At 47.0% G+C, this 15038-nt stretch overlaps 1 protein-coding gene across 7 annotated transcripts in view; it reads left to right on the plus strand.

Moving 5' to 3' along the window:
- Nucleotides 1-15038, plus strand: part of NFIX (nuclear factor I X) — a 257068-nt gene that overhangs the window by 228188 nt on the left and 13842 nt on the right. For 4 of the 7 annotated variants that reach the window (XM_082204973.1, XM_082204975.1, XM_082204972.1 and 1 more), the window contains 3 exons: nt 2737-2912; nt 6542-6689; nt 9884-9978. In XM_082204973.1, coding sequence (XP_082061099.1) covers nt 2737-2912; nt 6542-6689; nt 9884-9978 — 419 coding nt within the window. The remainder of the gene's footprint in view (nt 1-2736; nt 2913-6541; nt 6690-9883; nt 9979-15038) is intronic. The other 3 variants (XM_082204978.1, XM_082204976.1, XM_082204977.1) reach the window with 2 other exon arrangements.

Consider the following 15038-nt stretch of genomic DNA (forward strand, 5'->3'; position numbering starts at 1 on the left):
ACAACACACAGAAAATATTTATAAAAAACCCAATATTTTAATTTATGAAATAGTACAAAACATGCATTTTTTAAAAAGCAAACAAACCAAAGAATGCATTAAACATTGGGCCATGGAATTTTTTGGGAAAGACTCAGGGAATGAGTTGTCAACAGAAACGAAGGGCCAGACTTCCTTTTATGCAGAGGATCCAGTACGGAACTGAATTTCCCAAGTTGTTCTCTTTTAATGAAATGCAGCTGTGGGGGGCTACCAGTTTAGCTGAGCAACAATGTCCTGCCCCATCCCATTTTCCAAATAAAAAATATCCCCCAGCTACTGTATGAAAGGAAGATGAGTTAAAACACCTTCCCCCAGCATTTCATTGAAAAAGAAAATGTTGGGTGAAACAGTCACATAATTTTTGCATAACAATGAAGCTTGAAGTGAAGGACATATGTAGTTTGGTGGATCTCCCTGTGCAGAGAACTGGCCAGTAAGCACACCCTGCCTTGTTCTCTAGCAGTTATCACCCTCTGAGATGATGAAACATTTTTTTTTTTTGTTCCCAATCCCTGGAGTTCTCCCACCACTGTTTGCTCAACCACATTGCACAGGACTGGCAAGTTTGAAATTGGCTTGTAATTGCCTAACAATTACAATCCTATACATGCCTACTCAGAAGTAAATCCGGGTGTGGAATCTGCTTCCAGGTAAGTGTGTATAGGATTGCAGCTTAAATTGTATATGATCCCCCAGAAGTATTTTTAAAAGATTGCAGGGGACAATCCAGCTGTAATGATACTCTCAGTATTGTGGCAGGACAAATCTTTTCCATAGTCCTATTCAGTCAACCCTTTGAAGCTGTTTTGTCTGCTGATCAGGAACTGCAAAATGCTCAGTAGAAGATAAATTTGTTTTAAACATATTTAGACACTGAATATGGCATTTCTGACCTGATGGAGCCATGCTCCTCTTGGACTGCCTCTGGCATCAAGCACCCACTTGCAACTGAACTGCTTGTGCATTTTCAGTAGTTCTGCTTTTTAACATCTGAATAATTATATGCACAATTATACGCAAAAATATGTAAATTATGCATACAATATGTATAAAAGAGTCGGACTTCATTTCTGCAGGATAATTTTGTGTGTGTCCATACATATACACGCATATATGTATACAATATATACAACATATACATATATACAACATGTATATACAACATATACATACAATAATGTGTATAATAATGCATATAATATGCAATAAATGTTTGTATTTCTAGCAGAACTGATAAAGAATTAACTTGCTTTTCATTGTGATCAAGGAGCAACATGAGAATTAGAAAAGATTCATGCAGATAAGCTCAACATCAAGAGTTTCAAAAATTGCATCCCTAAGCTGAGATTTCTCATGAACAGATCCCTAGTTTTATGCTGCTGCTTTTTTCATTGATGTTGCTCCCTAATCACCTTTGAGAGCAGCCTTCATTGGCTGAGTTTTGTTGCAATTTCTTTGTTCAATTTAAAATAATATTAATCCTGCCACCTTTCATTTTAGCCCATTCCATCTTCCTTTGCATTTAGCTGCCACAGAGAACAAGTTTCCTGCCATGATTCTACCTGCCCAGTGCAGCCAGCAGCCAGTTATTCTGTGTAACTGCCTTGCTATCATCCGTATTCCCTGTTCCACCATCTGTCTAGTTGTGTATCAGTGTGTAGGAGGAACTTCAGCCACACAGGAGAGTCAATCCCCAATCCACAACAGCTGGTTCCTTTGCTGACTCCCCTTCCCCATTTCCCTGTTAGTTACTAATGTTCCAGTTATTCCCAAGGAGAGGAGTATGTCTTGCCCTTTTGCCCTCGTGTGCTTGGGGGAAAGTTAGGTGTTATTGTCATTATATTTATTTGTAAAGTGCCTCCAATGTACAATGCAATGCAAGTGGAATAAGACAAGTCCTTGTCCTAATGAGCTAATAATCTTAAATTAGATGCGGGGAGGAGGAGGGGAAACAATAAAGGGCATAAAAGGATGGGAGAGGGCATGGTAATTGTAGATGAATATTTTAAAAATGTAGCTCCCTGTGCTTGTACTTTATTTTGATGATGGGTGGCGGTGGTGTTGATTAAAACAATTATGTAAAAAAAATATAAATTTAAGGCAGAGGACTTCAACATCTTGTCACAAACTATGATGGGGGATACATGCACATAAGCAAAGGTACCCCCCCTCGGTGCCTGCTGTGTGTGTGTGTGTGTGTGTGTGTTTGTATGTATGTATGTGTGTGTGGTATATATATGGAGAGAGAGAAACAGACAGAGAGACACACACACTTATTGCATGCTTATAGGTAAACATGCACGGATGTGGAAGACACGCAAGATGTGTAACACACACAGGTGTGTAGCATGCCCTGCTCAGAGCTCTCTGCATCGGCTTTCACATCTTTGCAAATTCTCACCCACCTGTGCTCTTGTGAAAAAAGAGCAGTTTCCTCACCCTGCCAGGGTTGAGGGAACCCTCAATTCCAACAAATGAGACAAAATGGCGCCCCTTCCCCTTATAGCAAGGATGTCGGGGTGGGTGTTTCTGTTGAGGTATAAGCATCAGTTGGGCTGTGTAGAATGGAAGCAGCATGGCATGGGGTTGTTACTGACATCTCTTTCTGTCCCCCCTTCCCTCTCTTTTTCTCTGTCTCTCTCTCTCTGTCTCTCTCTCTCTCTGCTTCTGTCCATCTGTCCTTACACTCTCCAGGAAGCCCCCGTGCCACAGCCTCGGCCCTGCACTTCCCATCAACCTCCATCATCCAGCAGTCCAGCCCCTACTTCACACACCCGACCATCCGCTACCACCACCACCACGGCCAGGACTCGCTGAAGGAATTTGTGCAGTTTGTATGCTCGGACGGCTCAGGCCAGGGCTCCGGGCAGGTAAGAGCCATGTACCTCAGCCCAGGGATGCCGGCCTGTCCAACCAGAAACCCCCACCCTACAACCCTTCTCCACCTCCTACCCCTCTCTGTCTCCCTCCCTCCCTCTGCCTGTCTGCCTGTCTGCCTGCTTGCCTAGGGCACATGGAAGTCAGTAGCACAGGAGGCAGGATTACCAAGGCCCCTGGGTCTGGAAGAAACGGGGTCTTTTTCTCTCGAAGGAACGGTCTGACTGATACTGGCTTGCTCTTGGCAGCTGACATTGGCCTCTGAAAATAGACAGTGTTCCAAGTTACAACGTTCAGGCTAGGGAGAACTGCCCTGAGGGCACCAAGGATATTGGAACTTGCTTTGGAGGGTGGATAAGAGGAATATAATTTATTCAGAAGACGGGCTTCTTTTCTGCTTGTCATTCCGCCTTGTGTGGGACATGACCTCCAAAGGGAGGACGCATGTCTGTATGGCCCAGACAGGCTTTTCCCCCTGTTGCCCCATTTTCTTGCCCCTCTCCTACCTGCCACCCTCTTTTCATAGGATATATTTCTGAAGGGCTTTGAGTGTTCTAAAACCTGGAGTATTCTGGATTCTGTGGTATAGGAGGAGATCCCAGAGGGCTGTACTGAGCACATGCTAGAATGTGGAACCTCTGTGGAATTGGTGAAGGTTACAGAGTGGCAGGATTCAGAGATGTCAGGTTTTGCAGAATTGTTAGATGGCAGAAGAATTCATGTACCTAGAAGATGGAACTTTTCCGTGCACCGTGGGCTTCAGAAAGTGGGACCTTCTGAGACGAAGGTTTGAAATCTACCTCGAGTACTTGGTTCGTACTAGAGAATATGCTTTAGGTGATAAGTTTCACCTCAGAGGTAGTCAAAGGGAGCCCTTCTGACTGGGAAGGAAGCAGGATTGCGATGAGATGCAGTATTGTCTCCCACATCCTAGAATCATAGAATCATAGAGTTGGAAGAGACCACAAGGGCCATCGAGTCCAACCCCTTGCCAAGCAGGAATCCTGTAATGCATCAGCCCAGTACAAGTTTTGCAGGCTAAGAAGAATATTGGAAGAGAAATGTTCTTCATCTTTAAGCCTCCTTTTAATGAAGATATTGGACCAAAGTTGCTTCCATACTAGACCTCTGCGTTACCATCATTTCCTAGAAGGGAAATTGAAACTGAACTGCCAATTGGTATACTATAATGTTAACCAGCAATGCCCTATCCTCTGATCAAGATTCTTCTATAATGCTATTTATGCACAAGTCAGTCACATCGAGCAGATGTTCCCCTATAATGCTAATTAAAAGTATCATCCTTGTATATTTTGCCCATTTTATCACTTCTTGTTTGGTGGTGAATTGCCCCATAATTAATCAGCTTCTATTTCCTGCAGAGTAAGTGTGCTTTAAAATACTGGTTTCCTTCTATTTTCCCCCTCTCCTTTTCTTTGCTTTATAGCAGAATAAAAATATTTTGCCCTCAGAAAGAAAAGAAAAAATAATGCAAGCGAATCAGTAGTGTGACACACACACATACATCACAGGAAACAGAAGCTGAGTAAAGGGATGGTTCCTTACTATCCCACAGCTGCACTGAAAACAAAGCAATGACTGAATCTACAAACAAGAAGCTTTTGATTAAAAGCACAGTATCCCTTAAACACATCAGTAGCACCTTGCCTGTCAAGCATGGTGCTACAATTACCTTTTACATCATAAAAGTGGCTGTATATTAGGTTTGAAAAACTCAGGATGGCTTCACAGACAGTGCTGGGAAGCAAGGATTTGGCAACAATATTACGTGGACTCCTTGTTTTTAAAAGGTGAACAAAGAATGGCAATTTCAGAATAAAGGGCTAGTGTGGAAGCAACCCAGCTGGCACAAGCTACAAAGAGCCTTTAGCCTACCAAGAAATATTTTGGAAGAGTAGCCATGTTGCCACAAGGCAGCAAAAAGACCAAGCCAAGCTGCTAAGTTTCTAAGGTTCCCCACCACCCTTTGTCTTTGGTCAAACCTAGCATAGTTTCCAAGTCAGATTTAACTGTTCTGGTTTAGCCAAGAGTCTCCGCCATTCACCAGAGCATCTGGAGTAGCAGTGAAACTGCTACAGAGATCACGCAATAGAAACACTGGCAAAACTGAAAGCCAAGGCGTCTCCATGAAAAGGCTTGTGATGGCTCATCCTCATGGTCTACGTAATCCTTGTATCCCATGTTGGTTCCTGCTTCACTGAGAGCACATAGCATTGGACACCCATGCAGAATGAAGATGGTCATCCCTTGAATCCTGCTAGGACCTTAGCCAGATTAGAGAATCTGATGGTGTAGGAAGATCAAGAAATCCAAGGAAATAAAGTTGGTGGGTTGCAGAAGAGATTCAGGGGGGTCCATTCACTATGGTTGCTGAAGAAGGGAGTGATGGCTGCTGTTTCTCTTCAGGGCTAACAAAAGTAAGGAACCAATAAAATCACTTCAGATGCCACACCTTCAAAACATAAAGCCGTTTTTTCTCTGATTTAAGTCCTACCCAGGAATCCCATGCTCTTTCCACGGACTTGTCATAAGTCTTGACATATGGGGTCCTATAACCACCATTCCTTCACTTCTTGATACATGCACATGGCAGGGAAAAACTGAGCTGGGAAAACAGTTTTTCCAAAGCTGCTGAAATTAGATTTGTGATACGTGAGGTGTTTTCTTGTATCCCCAGCTCACCATCTCTGTGACGTAACTGAATTTCAGGGTTTCTTTATTATTTAAAAGGCGTCTAAGATTTCTCTTTCTGTGGCTTAGTGCTAAAATTTAGATGCTACAGGTTCCAAATCTAGAAGGTGGACCTAGATGGCTGCTACAGAATCTCACAACACTTTCTAAGGACCAGATACTTGATTTTTGGAGACGTGTTTAGCATTTGCTGAGATGGAGATGAGAAATCTTGTATGTACACGAAGGCATTTTATCAGCTCGTGGTTCTTTGTGAGCAAAATGTACATATGGTCCTTTAAGCCTACATTCTTAGGATCCAAAGCCTACAGACGGAAAGCTAAAGAGAGTCAAAAAGTATCCTCTCAGTAGTAAGTCACATATTACTACAGTCATTCTCTTTGGGCAGCCATATTGAGTCACAAGCTGCCCTAGTTGATGGGCTGTCTTAGGGCTACAATGCCATTCCAGCCAGGCCTCAGGGTGCCCAACGGAGAGCACATTCAATTGCTAATTACTGAGCTGTATCCTTTGACAACGCAGCTTGCAGTGATATGCGGTAAGACATAATTCCAGTCAAAACTGTGGTTTTAATGCCTTGCCATCAGAGTGGAAGAATCCTTGTTCAGACTGCCAGTCAAGCAGGAACACAGGGAGCCCCTGGATGATGATTAAGGCTGCCTGAGTCTCTTGTGGCAAGCAAGGAGAATGTACGTGCTTGAAAGTTAGGAGATAGGGAGAGCTTGAGGGAGGCAAGGGGAAGATTTAAGTTCACAATATGATTTTTAAAAAAGAAGACGGGGGAGAAAAAGACCTTCCCTCTTGAAAAACAAAACAAACAAAAACACCCTAAGAGCCGCCAGCAGCAGATACTGCATCTTTAACGTTGCCTTGTCTCGTTCACGCATCACTGTATTTATGTTGTTCGCAGCCTAACGGTAGCGGCCAGGGCAAAGTCACGGGGTCATTTTTGCTGCCGCCGCCACCACCTGTGGCCAGACCAGTGCCCCTTCCAATGCCTGATACAAAATCCACCAGCACTAACCCAGAGGGCGGAGCGCCGACACCAACGTCACCCTGTAAGTGGACCCAAGCGTAACCCAAACCACCGAGCGAAGCAAAATAAAAATCCACCTCTTCCCCACCCACTCACACACCACCAACCCCTTCACTAGGGGTTGAGCAGGGCAGAAAGGATGTAGTGAGCAGGAGGAAAGAGGAGCCAAGGAAGGGCAAAGAAGGAGAAGCAGAGAAGAATGCACACAGGTGTGGCAGAGGCGGAAGGAAGAGGCACCTCAGAGAAGAAAGGGATGCAGAGCATTAGAGAGAGCCGAGCGGAGGGGTGAGAGGGGGACAAGCAGCAGAGAGTGAAAGGGTGGGCTTGGGGGCACCATGTCGTCATCATCAAGTCTTGTGCTTTATACTTGTTTTAAAGGTTGAAACACCCCATCTGATCCCTTCCCCAGCTGCCATCAAACCCTCCCACCTTCCATCCCATCCCCCAGCGTTTAAAGATGCAGTAGGCTGCCAAGCTCCGACACCTTTAATTTTTTTATTTTTATTATTCATTAAGTTGTTGGTTGTCATGGTGGCTCCTGGGTAGGGTTGGGTTTTGGGTTTTTTTGTTGGTTCCTTCTTTTTTTTAAGGGACGGAAAATCAACTGCACATATTAAATTCTGAGAAGAAGAATTACTGCTAGGTGTTTTGCTTTTCATAATACGAGGGAGGGTTGTGTTTACAGGTGTTCATCTGGTGCCTGAAAAATCAACTTCCATTGAGATCCATAGCAAGCTTCCTGTCATGCCCTAAGTTGTGGTCTGTGTTTTTTTTTCCTGGAGAGCGTCTGCCTGCAGGGGTGCGGAGGCAAAGTTGGGAACTAGGATTCCCTGAGAATGTCCCCAGTGTTTTGTGAGAAATGAGAGCCCAGACATTTGACTGTCCCACCTTCAGGAGGGCGGCTGTGTTATATGACTCAGGGTGGTGGCGATGGTTGTGAGCCAGGATGCCTGGTTCTGTTCTCATCTTTGGGGGATGTGGTGGGCCCACCAGATCTATTTGAGGCGGGGGGGGGGCAGGATCCCCGGCTTCTCCCATTATGAAGTAGTTGACTCTCGAACTTTCTTGGCTTAGGTGAGGCCCCTTGGGAGAAAGGATCGGCTACCACTTCCATTTTCCTTTTGTTTTCTCTCCTTCCCTTTCTTTTCCTTTTTCCTTTTTTTTCTCCTTTTCTACATCTGTGCTCATGGCATTGCTCACTCCCACGCTGTTCATATTCTCCATTAAATTGATGGTGGTGCTGTAGGGGGTGGGGGATGTGAGTGGCGAACAGGTTGTAGGCATGGCAGGAGATGCTCTAGTCTCGTATGTCTGGGTTGCTACCTTTCCCATTGTTTAGGAGGGCTAACAAAAAAAAAGTCAGGAAGTACGTGAGGCACTGTGGTTCTCTGTGAGGTTGAGACCAGGCACCTCCGGGTACTAAGAGCTAGTCCACATGATCAGTAGACTCAGCGTAAAGTGCTGGTGCTGGCCTGAACCCTGTCAGACAGCAAGCGTGGGAACTGAATTTATTTATTCGATTAATTGTTCATTACACTTATATCCTTCCTTTCCTCCAATGAGCTCAAGGTGACCCACAGATCCCTCTCCATTTTATCCTCACAACAATCCTGTGAGGTGGGTGGAATGCTGAGCAGGGACTGACTAGTCCAAGGTCAACTAGGGAGTTTCATGACTGGAGTAGTGATTTGAACCCAGGTCACGCAGGTCAAAGTCCAACACTCTAACCAGTAGGCTAAACAGTCTCTTGTTGTTCCTGCTGCTGTTGTCATGAGCCTTAAATTGAATGACTGCTTGAATACTCCCTTATGTGAAAAACAACCACAACCACCAATCACCTCCCTCCCTTATGTTCAAAATCAGCATGTCAGCAAGAAGACTGGCCCAGAACCATTATCTTTCTTTTTTTCACTTGCTCATTTTGTGTGTGTGTGTATTTATTTATTTATTTGAAGAGGAGGAACATTAAAATATCCAGCCCTCTACCCACAGCCTGAAGCACTACAGTCCGGCAACAGATATCCCACATGAGTCTGCTGATGGTGCAGCTCAGCTCTATGTGGTAGCTGGAGGTTGGCACACGGTGCTTCTTCCAGTCTTACATTGTGGGCAAGGGAGCACAGGGGGAACCTTTCCTTCTTGCTACCAATTCCTGCAATCACCGCTGGAAGCCAGGCCTTAAACTCACCAAGGAAGAGCTGCTGGCTCCCTACTAAGCTCCTACAAAGATGAGCAGCAGAGAAAACCCTCTTAGGGAAACCAGGAGTATTGACTGTTAGAGGCTGGGTATGAAGACGAAATGCCACACTGGGTATACATGCGCATGCATGTTAGCATGTGATTACAGAACCTCTCGCAATCTCATAAGCAAAGTTTGGCCCAGACTGGTTTCCATACTGGAGTTGTACTTTAGGGTGGGGGAATCTCCCATGCCTGTTCCCTGCCCCTCACTCAGCCTCCCTGAGAGCTTTGCCCTCCTCTGCCACCACACTAAATACCAAAGGACTGAGCTCAGTTATTTCTGGCACACAGCATTATGCCCAGGGGAGGCACGCAGACCACGGGACTCCATCTCCTGGCAGACCCATACAAGGGCATGTTTGGGGATGCCATCCACCCTGCCATTGGGCAGGAGGCTTGTCTCAGGCTGCTAATAGGACTCTTGAGCTCAGAAGCCCTGGCAACCTCTAGGGTCAAAGGGAAAACTAGGCCAGGAGATTTAGATGTTGGGCCATGAGAGAGAGGGGGAGAGCGAGCGAAGCAAAGGCTGTGGAACGATGGCCAGAGTCTCCCTTACTTCCATCCCAATCCAGGCCAAGCTCACACAAGACTGCACCGCCTGATCGAAGAGGAGCATCCAAGGATCCCTTGAAATGCCACAGAGGTTGCTGGGATGTGTGGCTTCACTGAGGCCTCTCTAGAAACAGTTGCTCCCTCGGGGAGCTGCTGGATAGTGTGTGCAGTCAGTGCCCTGTCAGTGCCCATAACCCCCATCTCTCAAGCAGCGAGCTTTGTCCCTCTTCACAGCAGGTCGCACTCACAACCTGTAGGTGGCTATCCTGTTCTGGGGAGGGTGGGAGGAGTTGTGCCCAGTCTCTCTTTAGATTTTTTTCTGTCTTGAACCTCATCTGGCAGGCCTTCATCTGACATGACCACCATCAATGCCATCAGCCTCTCCCAGTGGCCCTAACGGCCTCACATCTCTTTCCCCTCCAGCATTCTCAGCGCCAGGCTCCTCCTCCTCTGCCAACCGGTTTGTCGGCATCGGACCCCGGGACGGCAACTTTCTAAACATCCCCCAGCAATCTCAGGTAGGGGGGCCAGTTTCACAGGGGTTGTATGTGGCTGTAGCCCAAATGTAGCTTGCAATGTGTGGGGGAGGTTGGGCGGGTTGATGGACGCGGTTCTGCTAAAGGGATGGATGGGATGAGGGTCAGGGCCAGACACCTACACGTCTGCTGAGACCCGTCTGCTCCAACATGCATTGCACCCAGTACCAAAGTCTCCCCTGTAAATAGAGCAAAAGCACAAATGAGAAGGAAAGGCAGCTAGCACGTGGGTCTTCTCAGCTTTCGTTTCAATGGTGGGGATAACACAGAGTTTAGTAGGTAGAATACAAAATGAAATCAAACACCAGGACTCCAAGGTTCCGTTGGTAGGTATGTCATCAAGCCCCTTTCCAATGCCAGAATTACCTTTGGCGTTATCTAGATCTGATGCTCTTGCAGCCAACTCTGTAACATCAGTTACAGGCCTACGTTTTCCAAACAGGAAACTGAGGATCAGGACTCATCCACACTTACCTTTGCTTTGCGCTTTCTAGGCACAAGTCGGTGCTTTCCAGGTCCGTGGCTGAGTGTTTTTTGTTTTTGTCCTAGCACTTTCCCTGAGAAAACTTGCGCTTTACTGCTCAATTGGAGCAAACAGCAACCCACAGAAAACTTAATCGCTGTTTTCTCCGATTCCCCGGTAAAACACTGGTTTTCCCAGCAAAAGTGCCAGGACAAAAAAACAACCCACTGAGACACAGACTTGCAAAGCCCAGACTTGTGCCTAAAAACACAGCACAAAAGGAGGTGTGGATGAGCCCTCAAATAGAGTGTGTTTTTGGCTTATAAGTCTGCAACTGAGACAGAATCTGAAAGCAGGACTCCCAAGTTTGATTGTAGCTCAGTGGAAAGGGTGTTGGATTTGGGTGGAGAAGACACATATCAGTTTGCTCAACCAGGAAGTTCATAAGGTGGCCTTGGGCAGGTCACTGTGTCTCCATCCAGGTTTCTCAAGGCTTCCCACATAATAGTCCTTGCCTACACATTTGTTCTCTCACCACCCCATGAGATGGGGCTCTGGGCCGCTTCACATTGCATTTTCACTTGGAAAAGGTTTCCATGCAGGAAAAAATGCAAGACCCACATGTAGGTTGTCACATAGATGTCACTACACAGGTTGGGAAACAGCAAATTACTGGCATGTACACTTAGTGAAATAGACACATGCGCACTCCTCATGATGATCTATACTTTTTCTCTACTTGGAAGTGTTTTGGTAAAGGTGTAGGTCATCAATTGTGGTGAGTGCATACCTGAGTGAGCAAGCCATGTACATGTGCCAGCAAGTTGTCATTTCCTCATCCTCATAAACATTCAAATGAATGTGATGATGGAGATACAGGCTTTATTTGTGTTGCTTCCTGCATGGAAATATTTTCTATGCAGAAGTGTACAGTGGTACCTCTACTTACGATCACCTCTGGTTACATATCCTTCAGGATACGTACGTGGCAAACCTGGAAGTGTTTTTCCAGGTTTCACCGCGCGCACATATGCAGAAGTGCTCTACCATGCCTCACACATGCGCAGAATGGGCACCTCCAGTTGCGGAAACTTCGGGATCCAACCAGAGCTCCGGAATGGATCCTGTCCGCAACCGGAGGTACCACTGTAATGTGAAACAGCAGTGAGGCCAGTCTTACATGATTGGGAAGTAAGAACAATCTATAAGAGATACTTTTTTGCGGGGGGTGGGCGAGGATTGCATAGTGAAAAGAGTAAAATAAAGAATTCATGAGGAGCCCAGTTATTGTGACACTGGCCCACACTGACCTTCTTTGCCCCATTATCATGTCCCTACTTTAAAAAGGCCACCTCCTTTTAGGCCACAAAGCCCTTCTCTTGCCCTTTGGGTTGCTGCTGCTTCACCCTCCTTGCACGGTGGGGGAACTGCTCAGCAACCTTGCAGGATTCCAAGGCAGGGAGGAAAATCTGACTGGTTCCTTGATGCCTCCCATGGAAGTGATAAAGGCATAGGAGCCTGGAGTCAGCTAGGAGGTGGCATTGCCATCTGAGCAACTTAATTACTTTACTGACCAGCCAATCAGTTATTGTGGAAAGTATTGAAGTGGAGAAGGGAGCAGTGGCAGACCTTGGGGTTTCAAATTGCAGCAGCACCCTGGGCGACGCCAAAATTCAGAGCCCTCCCCCTTGCCCACCTCTAGTCCTCATTCTACATCATAGTTGCGGTGCCCCCAAGGCTCTTCATCCAGTGCAACCAAGCCCGTCACGCTCCCCTAAATAAACCCGCCTCTCAAGGGAGGGCGCCTACGGAGGAGACAACAGTGGAAGGATATGTCCAGCATTTCAGAGGAATCCGTGAGGTGTTGAAGATTCCATGTCTGGACCAGTTGTGTAGCACTCATGGACAGACTACACCACTGTGCAGAGAGCATCTATGCTGCACTTTGGAGGCTCTGCTGCCCATTCCAGTTCATGGGCTGGAGTTTGGTCCCCAATAGTTTTTCGTGTAGCTGCTCTCTACAGCAGAGCAGAAGGCTCTTGGGGGAAGATGTGGAGGGGCTGATGAGTCTATGTTCCTCACATGGGGCTTTAAATGTATCTCTGAGCCTGTCTTGCCCTGTTTGTGCCACGGGAATAGGAGTTATACAAGCAAAATAGGATACGCAGACTAGGCATTATTGCTCGTGTTGGATTTAAGCCGAAGCCAATCAAAGCCCCATGTGTGAAAATGTGCTCCCCTTGTTATTAAAGTAGCCACCACTTGGATCCAACGCTAGTGGCACAATATGTTCCCTGGTAGGTGTATGGGAGAGCTGGGAGTGCCCATCATGGAAAGAACTAATAGGGGGAAACGGACTTTTCCCCTCCACAATTGGGGGTTGCTAACCAGGCTAGGGGAAAGAGTTTCAGCAGTCTTCCTACCAAATTTTAAAAGGCTACAAAATCAGGATGCTGATCATCAGGGTGGAAAAGTAAAGCCTTTTGAAAAGTTCTCAAAGTGAGCATGTTGCAGGTGGGAAGTACGAAGGCGTTTATTGCTTGACCTAATAATATCATGCCCATTGCACTCATGCAGCCACAGTACCACCAGCCACTCTGAATTGAAATATGGGAGATAGCTGGAGAAGGGAGGGGAACCACCTTTTTCTATCAACAGCTTTATTGCTGGGAGGTTGTGGTTTCCCTACAGCAGAGATCCTATCTGCGAGGATACCCCATAACAACTAAGTAACAAACGAGCACTGGTTTTGCAGCAAAAAATGATCAAGCTGGTGTGTCAAATTATTTAGGAATGTTCCAACCCTGCCAGTACCATGATCAGAAAGCAAAGGAGGGGAATGTGCTGGAGACATGAAGGGTAGAGAGCAGCAGAGAACGGCTGTGTGAAGCAGAATTGGAGCAAACCTGCTTTAGCACGCACACACACACACACACACACTGATCCAGCCTGCCCTCTCTCACAAGATTGCTCTGAGGTTTGGTCTGCCTTTCCTTCCTCCCAGCCTTCGTTGCTCCCTGGCGGTGAGCGAAAGAGCTGGAGCAGAGCAGGAATGGGATCTGTTCCCCTTCCCATCCCATAACCAATGTCACGTCTGGCCCGTCTGGTTTCCCCGAGCAACGAGACATGATGTCACACCCAGATGAACTTGGACTTGGGGGGCCGGGCAGGGAAACAATGGTCCAGAGCGAGGCTGGACCAGGGCCCAGCACGGCCTCAGGAATAGCAGGGCCACTTCCGCCAGCAACTTCCCTGCTTCTTGCTTTCTCCTTCTTTTCTGCTTTGCCTCTCTGGATTTATTTCATTTTCCATTTCCCCACCCCTCCTGCTTTCTCCCCACTCCCTTTCCCACTTCTCTTTCTTTTAATGCACTTATCACTTTCTTTATAGCTGCTGTACTCCCCCACCCCATCCACCTACCCTTTGATTCATTTTGATCCCCCCCTCACTCCTCCTGGGATTTTAGGGGGGCTGGGGAGGGGTTGCTCTGCCCTATCATGCATAAGACGGATGGGAAACATCGAAGTATTTTTCAACCCAGGCTCTGCCAGGTGGGCTCCTAGATTTGCCAAGGGCCCTTTAATGTGCCCATGTGTGTTTTGTGTTTTCTGTTTGTGTGTGGGAGGGGGGCGGGAGATATTCCTTGCTCTATTGGCTAAGCTGCAGTATATTTTGGGGGGGGGCAGGTGTTACCACAGTAACCAGTGACTTTTCTGAACTCTGCATTCAGGCAGATGGAGGAGGACAAAAGAGGGGAAGAGAAAGACAGATAGCACTGGGCAAGCGAGAGATGGAGGAGAGTGCCAGTTCCCCCTCTCTCAGCTGTGGCTTCTGGCTGTTGCCCATAGGAACAGCTGCAGGTCCCGTGAGGTGTGACGGACTTTTGCTTGTGGTCATACTGCTTTCATTGTTATTAAACATTCACTTAGTGCCAACAGTGCGCGCTGAACCTTGCACTGACCCGGCTGCTGCCTCCTTGGCTTAAAGTCTAAGGCTATGCCAGCGCCACAGGTGAACTAGCTCCCATTGCCATTGGTGTGGCTGGTGAGCTCAGTGCCATTCTAGCTGGTTGCCTGCTCCTTTCGTGGGCTCTGGCTGGGCCCAAATCAGAGATTACAGCAATGCGGCTGATGCCAATCCAAATCTCCCAGGTACTGCCTAGCAAAAGGCATTATGTGGCCTGGCATCATCACAGCACTCTTCCCTGGTACCCCCTCGCCCAGCAGCTGCCAAAACACCCATGGCAGCCAGATGCCCTCAGAGGCTGGCAGGAGCTGCAAAATCACACCTGCTTCTTTGTGATGTAAGGGTTCTTTTTCATTATGGCGGCAAATGGCTACTTCTGTAACGTATCTTCAAGAAAGAGGACAAAAGGACCACCAAGTCACACTAGACCTGGTGGGTCAGCCATGTCTCTTTATGCATGTGTCTGCCCCATTGACATGTTAAATGTGGGAGGGGAATCTGTTTGTTCCATGGGGGTGAGAGAAGCAAAATCATCCCTCCCCCATCATACCTCCGTGTGCTCTGTTGCTTGAAACACTTTTGTCCCAACTCTGGAAATAAGCCAGGCTGGAGA

Source organism: Podarcis vaucheri, assembly GCF_965113315.1.
Source record: "Podarcis vaucheri genome assembly, chromosome: 17".
NCBI classification, from domain to species: domain Eukaryota; kingdom Metazoa; phylum Chordata; class Lepidosauria; order Squamata; family Lacertidae; genus Podarcis; species Podarcis vaucheri.